At 40.2% G+C, this 14777-nt stretch overlaps 2 protein-coding genes across 23 annotated transcripts in view; one reads left to right on the forward strand and one right to left on the reverse strand.

Moving 5' to 3' along the window:
• Window positions 1-1581: 1581 nt before the first annotated feature.
• On the reverse strand, window positions 1582-5191 carry LOC120569352 (ras-related protein Rab-17-like). The gene is made up of 5 exons (XM_039817223.1): window positions 4784-5191; window positions 3653-3804; window positions 3417-3542; window positions 3225-3318; window positions 1582-2356 (listed from the first exon to the last, which is right to left on the reverse strand). Exons 1-5 carry the CDS (start codon window positions 4962-4964, stop codon window positions 2226-2228), a joined length of 684 nt encoding a protein of 227 aa, XP_039673157.1. The 5' UTR covers window positions 4965-5191; the 3' UTR covers window positions 1582-2225.
• A 3903-nt stretch (window positions 5192-9094) lies between these two features.
• The window catches only part of lrrfip1a (leucine rich repeat (in FLII) interacting protein 1a), a 58060-nt gene continuing 52377 nt past the window's right edge, over window positions 9095-14777 (forward strand). For 13 of the 22 annotated variants that reach the window (XM_039817622.1, XM_039817619.1, XM_039817633.1 and 10 more), the window contains exon 1: window positions 9096-9746. In XM_039817622.1, the coding sequence (XP_039673556.1) occupies window positions 9657-9746 (90 nt within the window). In that variant the 5' untranslated portion in view covers window positions 9096-9656. Of the gene's footprint in view, window positions 9747-14777 lie in introns of all 22 variants that reach the window. The other 9 variants (XM_039817616.1, XM_039817615.1, XM_039817628.1 and 6 more) reach the window with 3 other exon arrangements.

The following is a 14777-nucleotide window of genomic DNA, read 5'->3' on the forward strand; positions in this document are numbered from 1 at the left end:
ATTGTGTCACCTCAATACAGCATATCGTAACTTTAAGTAAAAACAAAAAACAACCTTTAAATTGAATCAAGAATGAAGCATTAGTTTACTTCTGTACTTCATATTCCAGATCTTTATCATTGATTTAACTTCACTTTGGTTGTATTTACAGTTCAAGAGTTTTAAATGAATCAAAGCTGGTCTGAGATCACTCAAGGAGTTTGCACAACATCTGCAAAATCTGAAACAGCAGTAGTGAATGTTTTTATTCACAAGATTTATACACTTAACAACCAAATCATTTCACTGCATTTCATCCACTCAGGGTGAGGTGTTCCTTTTTTTTTTTCTTTTTTTTTCTGTGAGGCATCCAAACCAAACAAGGACCAGCGGCCCCTCGGGCTTTACAGGAGCTTGGTTTCAATCATCACGATAAAGCCCTGTTTCAGTGAAGATTATCATCAAAGATCTCAGCAATGTCTTAAATCACTAAGCAGTAAAAAGTCCACATTTGGAGCCATTCTGCAGATGTGGTAATGAGAGAAATATGTTCATAGAGCAGGACTGCAGCGAAGAGAAGTCACTCTGTATGGAAGCTTCCGTTGGCCAAATGCAAACAGAAATACCATTTTACCTATTGTCAACAGAGTCTTTAAAAGGGACAATATTTGTGTAATGTATGATTGTGGTTGTCATGCATAGCGATTTTAATCCAAAGCAGATTATTTTGCATTACACATTTATAAAGCATTATGCCAGAAATAAAACATGCAACACTTCCTGGTCTATGGAACACATACAGATATACAGTATATCAATCTAATGTTGGTGTGTCAAGTATGGAGCTGGAATTGTGATCTGTTTAGCCTGGCTTAGCATAAATCAGAACAGATATCTTTCTTTATTTTTTAACATTTCGCACGAGCAATTTTTGAATGGGACACCAATAGTACAGCCAAAAATTGTACCTGAATAGGATATGTGTACACAGAGGAAACCTTACTATTATTAGTGTAGCATGTACTACCTAAGAGGACCGGTATTTCAACACAATTTTTTTCCTAATCTTAACTAATCATATTGGTGCCTAAACTTAACTGTCGTCACCGCATCATGGTCACTTTTTGGACCAAACCACTGTGAGAGGGGGACTCAAAATGTTTCCAAACTTAAAATGCATTGTATTGTTCTACTTACACAATTATTTAAAGTATATATCCATTTAATATTTACAACAGCGTGGTTTTTAATAACCGTTTTATGGGGGACAGCCCCCCCCCCCGCATGATTTCCACCTATTCTTATAATCAAACTCAATTGCTATTCCGTTTTACTCACTTCATTTGGTTGAATAGTTGACCAAATCAGAGATGAGGGCAGTGACTCATGTGGAACCAGGCTAGCTAAACGTACCCTGACTCCATCTGCAATTGTTTACTTTATTGTTTCATTACTTGTAGTAATAAAACTTATATTAAATATAAGTCTCACTCTCGGACAGAAACCATCAAATAAGCCTATTTTGCAAAATGTTAAAACTATTTCTTTATAATCTGGTTCAGTTAACCATAAGGTGTAAGAACTAAAGAGACAACACTAAAAGAAAGAGTGACACCCAGTCTTTATTAAATCATTTCCATCTCCAGACCAGCAAATTATGGAAATACTTTCAAAGTTTTTATTATCATTATTAGGTTACCCTGGACAGGGCGTATATTGTAAAGAAGGGAATTTAGAGAACCACACTCAACGGAACTGTGCTCAGGGGATCTCCACTCAGATGAATCACAGGCAGGAGACACTGAATGAACGTAATTGGTATCAGTTCAACATCTGGCATATAGACACACACTGAGGGCATTGACCCTACCCACCGAGGAAAATCAGTACAACAAATGGAACTCTTGTAGATAGATCGCTAGTACAACTGTAACACAAAAGCCAAGGACTTATACTGCATTAAAAGTATTGAGAAGCTTTTAGCCTCAAGTAAAACAACCTGGAAATCCATTCCTTGTTTACATTTCCACCACAATGCAAATTGCAGGATAAATGCAGTGTTTTGTCAGTGCACTGGTTAGTAGAATTAAACAGGCAGAGAACCACAGATTCAGAATCTAACAGCATTTGTTTTTTGCCTTCGGAGATGTGTTTTTTGTATATCGGCTGTGTTACCCAGTGCAGCTTTGAAATGATGAAGACAGAGAAACAAACACAAGAAGCAATTCATTTGACAGTGCCAGAGGTTAGGGTCCAACTTTGCAGCAGGATACAAAAGGATTGAACGTGTCTCCACGATGCAGATCCACATGTGGCGTCTCCTTCCACTCTGAAAGCCCTCCCTGCTGCGCTCCAATACACTCGTACACTCTGTGGGCTGAAATCAGACCTTGGTTACTGAAGGCATCATCACGCTCACAGCTGTAGTACATGCAGGCATCTTAGAGGCCAACTGGCACCTCAGACCTACACTTAGACAGTGTCTCTAATACTACAAAGAAACAATCGCAGAAAACCGCAACGGATAAATAACAAGAAAGTTGACATATGAGTTCTGTTGTGTATGTGCTTTTTTGACTATGATGTTTTACAAATATCACATACTTTTCACATGAATTCTTTCTACTAACAATGGAAACAGGATTACAAAAAACATGTATGCAACATCTAATACAGTCAGAAAGAAAGAGTGAAGAGCAAAAAGAGAAGGTGTATGGGTAATGATGAGGAGGCTCATTAATCTAGGGTGTTTGCATCCAATTTGTTTGCATAATAGTCTAGGAAAGGGTACCAAGATTTTGTATCTTTTTAATGAGCACTGAACTGTGCATCTGATTTTGTTTCTTTCTATTCTGACAACTGACATTACCTGACGAACCAAGCGTGAGTGTGACAATATGTTGTACTTTTCATACTGCCAATAATTGTGTGGAAATTATAGATAAAGTGCGTTTGTATCTACTGCTCTCTAGTGGTAGATTAGTGATCTTGGATCTTGGTTCCCAGATATTAGTCTGTCAGGTGGACACTCTGTGACTGTATATGAATCCAGCTTCCTCTATTAAGATTAGGACACTCTAACAGCAACCTTAACCCTCATAGTCTTCTAGGATATTCCCAAGCATGTGATTGGTGGGATTTTATGGGGCAAAGCCAACCTAGGAGCCACCCTGGGAGGCTGCGTTCAGGCAATAAAAGTCTCAAATAACTTCTTTATTGCAGTTCCTTTAACACCCTTTACTTACCTACAGCTAGTAGCAGCTGGCAGATTTGATCCCCTGACAGGGCTGATGTCTCTGTAAAAAATAAGCCCCTGTCATTGGCCAGACTCTGTCCTTCCTGCATGATGATGTAAACAAACCATACATTGCATGTCACAGATTGAAACATACAGTAGATTTGACTAAGGAAGGTGATCCTCTGTGTGTGTACTGTACCTGCACTGAGACTTGTCGATCCTGTGCCAGATCTCCCTTGTTGCCCACCAGCCATATGACCGTAGATCCTGGGATGTACTGTTTCTCAAGCTCTTTGAGCCACACTTGAGCTCTGATGAAGGTTTCCTATAGTGGCACAAACATGCACAGGGATACATGACGGCATAAGCACCAAGATATGAGTCAAAATAAGACGAGATAAGTCATTTCCACGGTCAGGCGTCTGTTCCGTTTACCCTTTTGCTGATATCGTAGACCAGGAGTGCAGCGTGGGCTCCTCTGTAGTAAAGTGGGGTGACACTGTGGTATTTTTCCTGCCCTGCCGTGTCCCATATCTCAAAGCGAAGAGTGACGTCACTCAGATGCACCACTCGGGTCAGGTAGGCACCTGAAGGGGCAGACAGCACAATGATACCTGGGCGCATTCATGGCTTGGTTCTTTAGTGATTGGTCCTGGCTATGTTCACATGAAACGAAACTGCATTCTCAATTACGTTTCAAGGGAAACACATCCTCGTACCAGTGACAGGCGCACATTTGAAACAGCAGCCGTTTAAAACACGTGGTTTACGTTGTATATTGAAACAAAATGACTTGGTTAGGTTAAGGAAAAGATCGTGTTTTGGGCTTCAAATAAATAGCCTATGTTTGTTATGTAGGCTTTGTGACTTAAGTTAGGTATGTTACTTCAAATAAGTCAACGTTGACTTTTGGTTTTACACGGGACACGAACAGCGAACGCCGTCTTCCTACGCAGACTTTGAACACAGACTTTGATTAGAAATGTATTTGTGATAGGTCAAAAACAAACGTACTAAGGGACAAAATACGTGAATTAGACCTATGAAGCTATACAGCCATGAGTCGTTAGCCTAGCTTAGCATAAAGACTGGAAACTTAAAAAATATGCCTGCAAGCACCAATAAAGCTTAACACGTTGTATCTCGTTTGTTGAATCTGTACAAAAACTGAGCTTTAAAAACACAAAGTTTTGGTTTCTCCAGGAATTCACTGCTCACCGCCAAGAAATAGACCACAACTTCTGTTTTTTACATTGTACATAGATTTAGTTAATGAGTAAAAATGTAAAAAGTGTTTTCTTTTGTTTTCTTCCGACAGAGCCATGCTATCTGTTTCCACCTTCTAGTCTTTCTGCTATGCTAAGCTAACCATCTCCTGACTGTAGCTTCATATTGACCTTACAGACATGAGAGTGGTATAGATCTTCTGATTTAACTCTCAGCGAGACAGCAAATAAGCGATTTCACACCATTTAAAAACTATTTATTTGACTACATTTCAGTATTAACCCATTTCACTCTGATATGTGTAACAATTGCTATCTCAAGCTCCGATCATGAACTCACAGCCAACAGTAGGTGATGTAGTCCTGAACTCATCTTTGCCAAATCGCAGTGCCAGGCTGGACTTCCCCACGCCAGAGCTTCCCAGAAGGACCATCTTAACCCTGAGCGTCTGCACAGGTCTACTCAAAGTCTCCCTGCGGTGCTGAGCTCCTCCTGGCACCCTGGGGAGCTTTTCCCCCATCCAAAAGTTCACTTTACTCCAAAAGACTGAGAAAATACAAATGGACAAGACAGAAAAAGTCCAAGGATGTCCTCCGGCCCTGATTCCGTAGTCAGCCTTTATTCCAGTTAAATAGCAACAGCTATACTCCGAACTGTATATGTCGTCTCTGTTGTGAGAGTCTGATGCTGTGCCAGCTGACCTTTTTTTTTTTCACAGAAAATAAAAGTAAAACCAAAGTCCAGTCCTAACTTGTAAAAGGCCAACAACATAATTTCACTTCCTTGTTTACACCCCCTAGTCAGCCATAAAACTTTCCAGGCCAGTCTAAGTTAGTCATCACATGAACTCTCCACTATTTGTGCTCATTAGACCTCACACAGCATGACTATAGGTGTTAAATCAATGGTCAGGTTTACTGTGAATTACACTTTTTCAAAAGTTTGGTGTTATTTCACTTCTACTCAGCTATGTTCATTAAACTGCTACCTGTCAGATAAAAAAAGAAGCTGTGTTCGGTTTATTCATAATGCACTTATGTATTCATACAGTTCGATAGATTTGATTTTTTTTTTATTTCTCTAGAACAATCAACATACTGTTGAAGAAAGGCAAAACGAACTCAGATAAAAACATTAAGATATCACCCAAACATAGACAAATCAATCATTTCACCCTGCCCCTACTTTACAATATCATAATATTCAATTCAATTCAATTTTATTTATAGTATCAAATCATAACACAAGTTATCTTGAGACACTTTACAGATAGAGTAGGTCTAGACCACACTCTATAATTTACAAAGCCCCAACAATTACAGTAATTCCCTCAAGAGCAAGCAGTGCGACAGTGGCGAGGAAAAACTCCCTCTTGGGAAGAAACCTGGGACAGACCCAGGCTCTTGGTAGGCGGTGTCTGACGGTGCCGGTTGGGGATGCGATGAACAGTGGCAATAATAGTCACATTAATAATGGAACAGTGACTTCAAATGGTAGTCGTAGTAGTTCATGTCATATCAGGGCGCTGCAGGGCGTTACAGGATGTAGTGTGGCCCAGCAGAGCATGGATGGACGTAGCAGGAAGCAGCAGGGTTCAGCAGGACGCAGCAGGACACTGCAGGGCACCGCAGAGCTTAGCAGGGAGTGCAGCAGGACCACGGTGACAGCTGCAACCAAGATCTTGGTGCCAACGTTCTCCAAGGAAATACACTGGGTGAAAAAACATAATGACTCCAGGGAGTAAACTCCCCAGAAGCTAGGATTAGTAACGAGCATTTCTGGGACGGGATGCACACAAATGATAATAGAAAGGGAGAGGAGAGAGCAGCTCAGTGTGTCAAAGGAAGGAATTCCCCAGGCAGTCTAGAACTATGACAGCGTAAATAAGAGAGACAGGTCAAAAGGAGAGGTAGCCTGTTTGGGCTTGGAACTCTCCTCTGCCGGATCGGGCTGCGCTGGCCTGCCTCCCTCTACTTTTGTTATATTATTAATCTGACGACTATGAAGAGAAGCAGGTGGGCCTGGTTAGGCGGACGCTGCAACTCCTCACTCCCTAACTATAAGCTTTATCAAAGAGGAGAGTTTTAAGTTCATTCTTAAATGTGGTGACAGTTTCTGCCCACCGAACCCAGATCGGGAGCTGGTTCCATAGGAGAGGAATCTGATAACTGAAGGCTCTGGCTCCCATTCTGCTTTTAGAGACTCTAGGTACCACAAGTAACTCATTCTGGGAGCGCAGTGCTCTAGTGGGACAATAAGGTATTAGAAGCTCTTCTAGATATGATGGTGCTTGACCATTTAGAGCTTTGTAGGTCAGGAGAAGGATTTTAAATTCAATCCTGGAATTTACAGGAAGCCAATGCAGAGAAGCTAATACAGGAGAAATATGATCTCTTCTCTTAGTTCTTGTGAGAACACGCGCTGCAGCATTCTGGATCAGCTGGAGAGTCTTAAGGGACTTATTTGAGCAACCTGACAATAGTAGTAATAATAATAATAATATGTAAAAATAGTATAGAGGAAACAAAAAAAAATATTAAAATACTGCATACAAAAAATGCAGGTCATGCAAAATACACTGATACAACATCATAAAACAATACACCTTGACTACATTCCCTCCTTTCTGTATTGGTCAAATATTGTTTCCAAACTGTATAATATTATGACTTTGTTTGATTTCATTGTTTAGTCCATTCCACATGGTTACCCCACACACTGAAATATACATGAGTGCACATATCATTTATCAATGATATGAGCATGCTTTTTTTAATATGAATTTCTCATCACGTGTATTGCAAAGTATGTTGTATGGTAAAAGTAGCTGGTGTATGTAATTAGAAATCAGACACAGAAATGTCCCTTTCTTTGTGTTCGTTTATTAAAGGTTCCACGGGCTTCTGCATGGACTGCAGCTGGCCTGTTGTCTTCCTGTGTGTCTCCTTGCGTGACACTGTATCAACACAGGAGGGCGTCCTTGCAGCATTATCTACTGTTATTTCAGGATTGCAGTCTATGAGCATGTATCATATATATATATATATATATATATATATATATATATATATATATATATATATATATATATATATATATATTTCATATGTTTTGATATTTTGTGAACTATTGCCACATTTTTTTTAGATTTTTAAACAAAAATTATTCAGAAAAGTTCTTTGCTGCAAATTACAACCGTCCCAATTAGCACCACAAATACAAACTGCGATTATCGTTGACTAATCCAAACTACCAGCATGTGATTGTATACCCATACTCATGATATAGCCCAAGTGTGTCTCTGTCAATCATAATCAATAACATATTAAAATGAATAAAAAAAACTTGGTCAATGAAATACTTTCAAGGCACACGAAGGCTACTGTTTACCCTACCTCTCAGTTTCTCCAGTAAGAGAAATAGGACAATGTGGGTGGAACAGCTCTGCATCAGGACCCTTTCACTGCTCACTAAGTTGTGAATCTGGACAAACTTTATTTCCCATGAGGCAATGTAATGATGGACAGGATTGTTTTAAGAACCATGTGTTCGGCCTTATATAAATTAAAAGTAAAAGTGCTTTATTAGTCCAAAAAAATGAAAGTGTTCCTATAAGATTGCAAAACAAAGTACTTCATATATGAATTATGAATAAATAACACATCAAAATGTGACAGGAAGTGTAAAACATAAAACAAAGGTTTCTCTATATAAAAAGAAGATCCAAATGATACAACAGTGATGCCACAAGAAGTATTTCAACTCACCACTGTCTATTCCAGACCAACTTATATACTGCACCATTACACATACAGGAGTAAGCCTATGGGATCTACTACAGTGTGCCCATTCGAGCTGATGTACTTTCTATCTCTTTAAGAAACTCTAGACTGCTTTTAGAGTTCGCTGGTCATCATTAAAAATAGCACTGGGGGTGTGAGAGAGTGCGATAGCCCATGCAGGAGCTGTAGTTTCTGGCAGTAATTTAACCCCTGGACATGTAGTCCTCGTCCAGAGGTTAATGATGCATTCAGGTGCGTAGCGTAAATTCCGGACACTGAAAACTCACTCATTAAGTGCTTTGATTTGGGCCTGGTGTCATAGCAACTCTTTTTGTGGTTGTGATTTTAGTCAAGAAATTAACATAATTAAAGATTTATTCTTTAAGTCACTGTAATTCACTGTTCTTTTTTCCCACTGTAAAGTGTACATTGACATTTAAAAATAGAAAGAACAAGTAGAGAAGCTTGTAGGCCTATTATTTTGAAGCTTAGGCTTGGAATAATAGGCTGACTATCTTGGGTTTCAATTACGTAGGCTAAAGGAACACACTTTCTAGATTCCCCTTCTGTACAAAATCACCCAAACAAACAAACAAACAGTCCTCTGTAGTATCAATTCATTTCATGATAATTCATAATTTAAAGATGTCGAGGATATCCGAGTTATCCAAAAAAAGTGTTGAAATGTATAGAAAGTGGCATCAAGTGTGCAATTGCCTATTTGTTTTAGTAGTGTTGATTAAGGTTATTGGGGTACCATACTGAATTGCCGCTGTACCAGTGTTCATCGTTGCGAAAATAACCTTATGTTCTATTATAACCCATATATCCGACGTCACGTGAAGGCAGCTTGATTGAGTACAGGCTTTGAAGTTGGTTGGTGTCAGATTCGAGTCTCTTGCTGCTGTGAATCCGTCAGGTGGTGGAGTCGTAGTGCTGCTAGCTAGATAAACACGAGACTATTTTAAAGAAACAACAGCAACATTGTAATAATGGTGGTTTAGCGGCAATTAATGTTTCTTTTTTAAGATGTCAGTGTTTGTGTGTGTATCCATAGAATGACAGACAGGTAACGGGCATTGTGTAAATTGACAGCGAGAAAGCTATACAGTGAACGGTTCTCGTTGATTTTGCTAATAAGCGCACGTGGGGGCCGATGGTGCCAGTCGCTGACACGGTTTGAACCCGAGTTTCTGCGCCGTTCACACAAAACACAGGAAGGAGTGTTAAAAACGGATGTATGACAATGACCCATGCTGTGAACGCGACCAGCCACGGGTTGTTTCATCTCCTCGCCTTTCATTTGACATTTTAGCGACACATGAGACCCGCTAGCTAAGCTACCGTTTGGATTATTCGGTGCGCCTTTTTGGACCACAAAGTGCGGCTGTTGTCTACACAGTGAGTGGATAACGTATATTTGAGAAAGCATGGGGACTCAGGGCACAGGACGGAAGAGATCTACAAAGAAGGAGAGGTCGACGGCAGAGGACGATGCCCTTAATCTCATAGCTAGAGAGGTGAGTGGAGACAACGTTAAATCCATAAATCCTTTTTTTTCAACTTTCAACAAAACAGTTGAAAGTCCATGGACTGGTCTTCCTCCTCAGCCCCCCCCTATACAGCCGAATTTTACGTCCCTATTTAAGATGGGTTACCCCAACACCTCACGTTACACACTGACAGAGTTGTTCAATTGGGCTACTGTTAGTCTTGATATATTTGTCGTTAGAGAGACTGCCAGTCGCCGATATTAAACGATACCAGGTTTCTTTCACTTTCATGTCCAAATTAATAATGTATCCAGTAAAAACACCCAGTCTCCACTACCACTGTACGCATTTCAACTCTTACATTTCACCACTGATTTTAATTGTCCATACAGTTGAAGACTTTATAAGGCAAAATATTACATTTATAATCATTTCTGTCTGTATGTCCTAAGCTTTTACATTTGATATCTTACTTTCCTTTTACACTATGGAAATGCACTTGTAGAGACTTTGAAACATGCTTGATTACAGTAGGTAAAACTAGCTATTGTTGCCTGGTAACAAAGTTGCAAGTAGGGTGTGTTTTTAAAACTCTTCTTTGGTTGGCCCGTTCAGTCCAAGATCTGAGAGTTTGCATGTAGAAAAGCATTTCATACACAAGTTTCCCCTGTGCACCCATGCACTTCCACGGGACAGTGACACAACTTACACCAATGAGAAAGATAACTGTCGGGCAAGCAAGTAGGCTATGCATATGTTAAAATGTGCAAAATCAACTCTATGGACATTTTAAATAAAGGGGTATCCAGTATACATAAACAATTAAATTGATGAGTCATAAATGGTGCAAAGAAAATGACATTTAACTGCAGGTTTTATAGTTGCAAGGATGGTCACCCTCAGCGTGATTGACTTAGCTGGACTGGGATACAGCGCTGTGGCAGCTCTCTTTTTGTTTTGACCCACAGCGGATTAAAATTGGGTTTACTGTACTGTACAAAATAAGCCTTCCATGTGCTAACCTGCAGGAATTGTTAGGCTATCCCTTAATAATGCAAGGCGGTAGTTGGCGGCAGGTGCTGAAGTCATGTTGTGACAGGTTTACAGCCTTTCGAGGTTTCTAATCTCTTTATTTTGATGAGTCTAGTGTAGGATAAATGGGTGTTTTGTGGTAGGAATAATGCCTAGTGTGTCTTCAGGGCTTAACGTCCGCCCATTTGAAGTGTGATACCGACCGACTTGTGCCCTTGAGGTGTGAAACAATCAATATTTGGGTTTAATATCTAAGCTAAATGCCAACCAGCTACAGAAAACAAAGCAAACCCTGACAGTTCACTGTTCTAAAGCTACATTGGGCATATATCTTTGAGGAGAAATGAACATAGGGCGTCCCATTTCTTTCCCTCATTCACAAATAAATCAACGGGGTTGCTGCTGCCTGCTACCTTTTTTTTTTATTTTTTTTTATAGTTAGGTTGTGCGCATGCTTGAACTCCGCAATTATAGCCATCACCCTTATTCAGGGCAGCGTTGACAAGCTTTTTTCAGTTGGGAGGAAGTTGGGTCTGTGCTAACCCAACCCGGATGTTTCAGCAAATTTGCGTGTCACTCTTAACTGACATGTATTGTCATCTCTTCATAGCTGTGACTGTCTGTGGTAACAGGGCAGAGGCCTTACCGAGGTTTGGCTGTTTGAATGTTATCTTCTCTGAGCTGCTTAGCTGACTGTTTACACAGCAGTAGTGTATCTGAGGTTGCACATTCCCGTAGCTTCTCATTGCAGTGTATTCGCAGGGGCAGAAGTGTTACCCGGCTGAGGTGTGAGGAGATGAGTTTGCGCACAGTTATTCAGCGGCAGCGGATGCACAATATCCACACAGGAGACTCCCTTTGAACGTACATCTTCGTCCTCATCAACTCCCAACAATGAAAGGGTAATTGTGGCACAGCGTTCTCTCACATCTGTGCTGCTAAGAGAAAGTCTGTGCCTTTAAGAAGCAGACGGGTCAAGTCCCTCACTGGCAGTCCTCTTGACAGGCTGGTATGTTAGCCCTGATGAGTTGGCCCGTTCTGCAAAAGAGTTCTAAAAAAAGACGCTCCTGAGAGATCAGCTGTTGCTGCACCCCCGTTTTTAGATTAGGTCTGTGGGTGGGTGGGTGGGGGATGGAGGAGGAGGAGGGATGTGGCTCACCACCTGGCCATCCCACCAGCATGGAAACAGCAGTGGCTGTGTGGAATTGTCAGGCACTTTTGCAGAGAGTTGGTAGTTTTAAGCTGCTGTTTTAGGTTGTGGGAGCATTATGTTGCTGTACATTTTCCTACTCCCCCTGTGACAGGGTTCAGAGAAACTGGTAAACCTGACTTGGCGTTAAAGACTGTCAGCACAGAATACCAGAGCGCTAGTACTGCTGTACTTTAGGGAGTTGGTTCCCTCCCTACCCGTGTCAAAACAGTTGTAAACATTAATTAGTGGCGTCAAGTTCTTAAACTGTAGCTGACGGTTTGTAATGTGAAAATGTTGGGTAGGGCTTTGACTGTATTTTGACTGCAATAACAATACTCTGAATCGTATGAATATTTGTCTCTGAAGTCATTTAAACAAAAGAAAAGCCTATTCACAACCACTGACATTTTTTTATCAAGGCTGCCACCATGAGGTTGACATTTGTGATTTATTTTTTTTTGGGAAATGTCTCAACGACTAGTTGCCTACTACACCGTGAATTTTCTAATATAAGAAATACAAGAAGCAATATCAGCATGCTTTTCTAACAAGCAATCACTTTCTTTGCTTGTTTGCTTGTTTTTGGTATGAGGAAAACCGTCTCTTCATGCTGTACCCAGTCAGCTGTGGATTTTCCCTCATGAGCAGGCCAACAACTGCAGCTTTTGGGTTTGTTGATTTACCAACCAGTTCATCACAGAGCTCTGAGGACAAGAGGACAATTTCGTCGAAAGGATTAATCAAATCTGAGCCACATGTATTTCCAATGTTCTACACATAACAACCAAAACATCCGTACTAGTTATATAATAATGATCTTGAAAGCCGTTTCATACGTATTGCAGATTTTTGTCCGAAAACTTACAAATGTACAAAATCTGATTTTGTGGGTTCTTATGAATGCTTGCACACCTCTAACATTAGTGTTGTGGAAAAACTGTGTCTCCTCGTCAGCATGCTGTTAAATTTAAATCGACAGCACCCTGGATAAATATTCACTAGTAGGCTATTTTAGGAGTTATGTTCCTAAATAAATGTGTTGGAAAGTCAAAACAAGTGTTGATATCGTTCTGAAAAATTGTAGATTACAGTCAAGGTTATTAACTACTCGCACACACTCCTTTTTACATAGAAATACCTCCCATTCTTGCTTTGAATACTGCCAATAGCACTGCAATATAAGGCATACATACATACAATGTATGTTAGACATCTACAGTCATGCTATGTTACTAATGAAGCAGCTTTAGAATATAAACGGTGAACTCACAATCTTAAACCCAACCTGGCCCACATGTGGGTCATTACTGCACAGCCATGTTGCATGGTCAAGCGTGGTTGAGACACAGGCAACTTTTATTTTAAATAACAAAACATAAAAGAGAACACAGCAGCCAGCAGTTTCAATTAATATTAGGGCTGGGGGTAAACGATTATTTATTAAACAATTAATCGGGTGATTATTTTATCAATTAGTCGACTAATCTAACGACTAATTGGATGATTAATCTAACGTTTATTTTTCTGTTGCTCGATTAATAAAAACCATAATGTATCAAATAAATACAAAAAGAAATCTTAATATACTTTATCAAACAGTTTTGCACAGCAAAAAATCTTCTGCTTTACACAAAATTAAAAAATTACAATTATTTTACTGTTATACAAAATGAAAGGCCAGCCTGTTTACTCTTTTACAGTACAAACATAACTCTCTCATAACTCTAAAAAATGAATAAGTTGTAGTGCAAAAAAATACCGTGCAGTGGGGTATAGACATTCCTGAGAGTGTTTACCACAATATAAAAGTCCTGTTTTCAGTTTTACACTCCCAACATAAATCTCTCCTGTACAAAGCTACTGCAGTCTGTTTGCTACCGTTAGCTAGATCTAGCAGCTGTGCACTTTGGTGGTGCAAGGCTAACCAACGCATCTTAGCTCTCTGTGCAGTTTGTTCGTGCTAGGTTAGTAGCTATCGTTCACGTTAGCTACTACAGATAGCTGTGTTCTGCAGCCGTAAGCTAGCTATGATTTAAGCCAACATTAGATGATAACTAACGTTAGCTAAACACAGCTGTCTAGGCGCCAGTAGCTAGCTAATGTTAACGTTAGCTACTAACCAACACCAGCCTAGCACAAACAAACTGCACGGAGAGCTAAGATAGTTAGCTAGCACCACCGAAGTGCGCAGAGCTCAAGCAACACAACACACTACGCAAACATGAAATTAATTTAGCCAACGTTATTACGTTATCGTCTCCTTCACGAGTGACAATGGGTTCCTCCGTTTCAGATGCTCCCACATTGCTGTTGTGCTGGTGTGGTATGCCAACTCCATTTGGCAAAGAGCGCAAATAACGACACCTTTTACGTTTGGGACTAAATTTGAAGTATTCCCATACCTTCGATGATTTAGGGCGAGCTGTTTTTTAGGACTTTTTATTTTATTTGGGCTTTTTGCAGGGCTTTTTGGGAATTATGTGAGGAGGTTGTGGTTTCGTGCTCCATTGTGCAATGTTTTGGTCTCCCACGTGTGTGTGGTGAGCTGTGCCGAAGCGTCGACGCAAAAATTTGACATCGACGCATCGCTACAGGCCTAATTAATATGTCAATGAAACTTGGGGTCCTATTGGATTTGCGCAACCACCAGTGCAAAGCGGTAGGTCTTGGGTGCACAGACTATGTCTGCTTCTACAGGTGCACCTGCTGGCTGTCTTGGTTCGTGTACTAGAGGTGTTGAAATTATCGTGGACAATGCTGCATCAATAATCGGCAGGCTCATAATCGATTATTTCTGTTTACAATTTAATGTAGGCTTAACAACATTTCTGTTT

The sequence above is a fragment of the Perca fluviatilis genome, chromosome 12 (genome assembly GCF_010015445.1).
Source record: "Perca fluviatilis chromosome 12, GENO_Pfluv_1.0, whole genome shotgun sequence".
In the NCBI taxonomy this organism is placed as follows: Eukaryota; Metazoa; Chordata; class Actinopteri; order Perciformes; family Percidae; genus Perca; species Perca fluviatilis.

What these genes read in the sequence shown, in the direction of transcription:
- LOC120569352 (XM_039817223.1), bottom strand. Translation starts at nt 4,964, where the DNA reads ATGGGGGAAAAGCTCCCCAGGGTGCCAGGAGGAGCTCAGCACCGCAGG. An exon ending in TCTACGATATCAGCAAAAGG is followed by an intron (nt 3,543 to 3,652) that starts GTAAACGGAACA and finishes GTGCCACTATAG; the next exon opens with GAAACCTTCATCAGAGCTCA. An exon ending in ATCGACAAGTCTCAGTGCAG is followed by an intron (nt 3,319 to 3,416) that starts GTACAGTACACA and finishes ATCATCATGCAG; the next exon opens with GAAGGACAGAGTCTGGCCAA.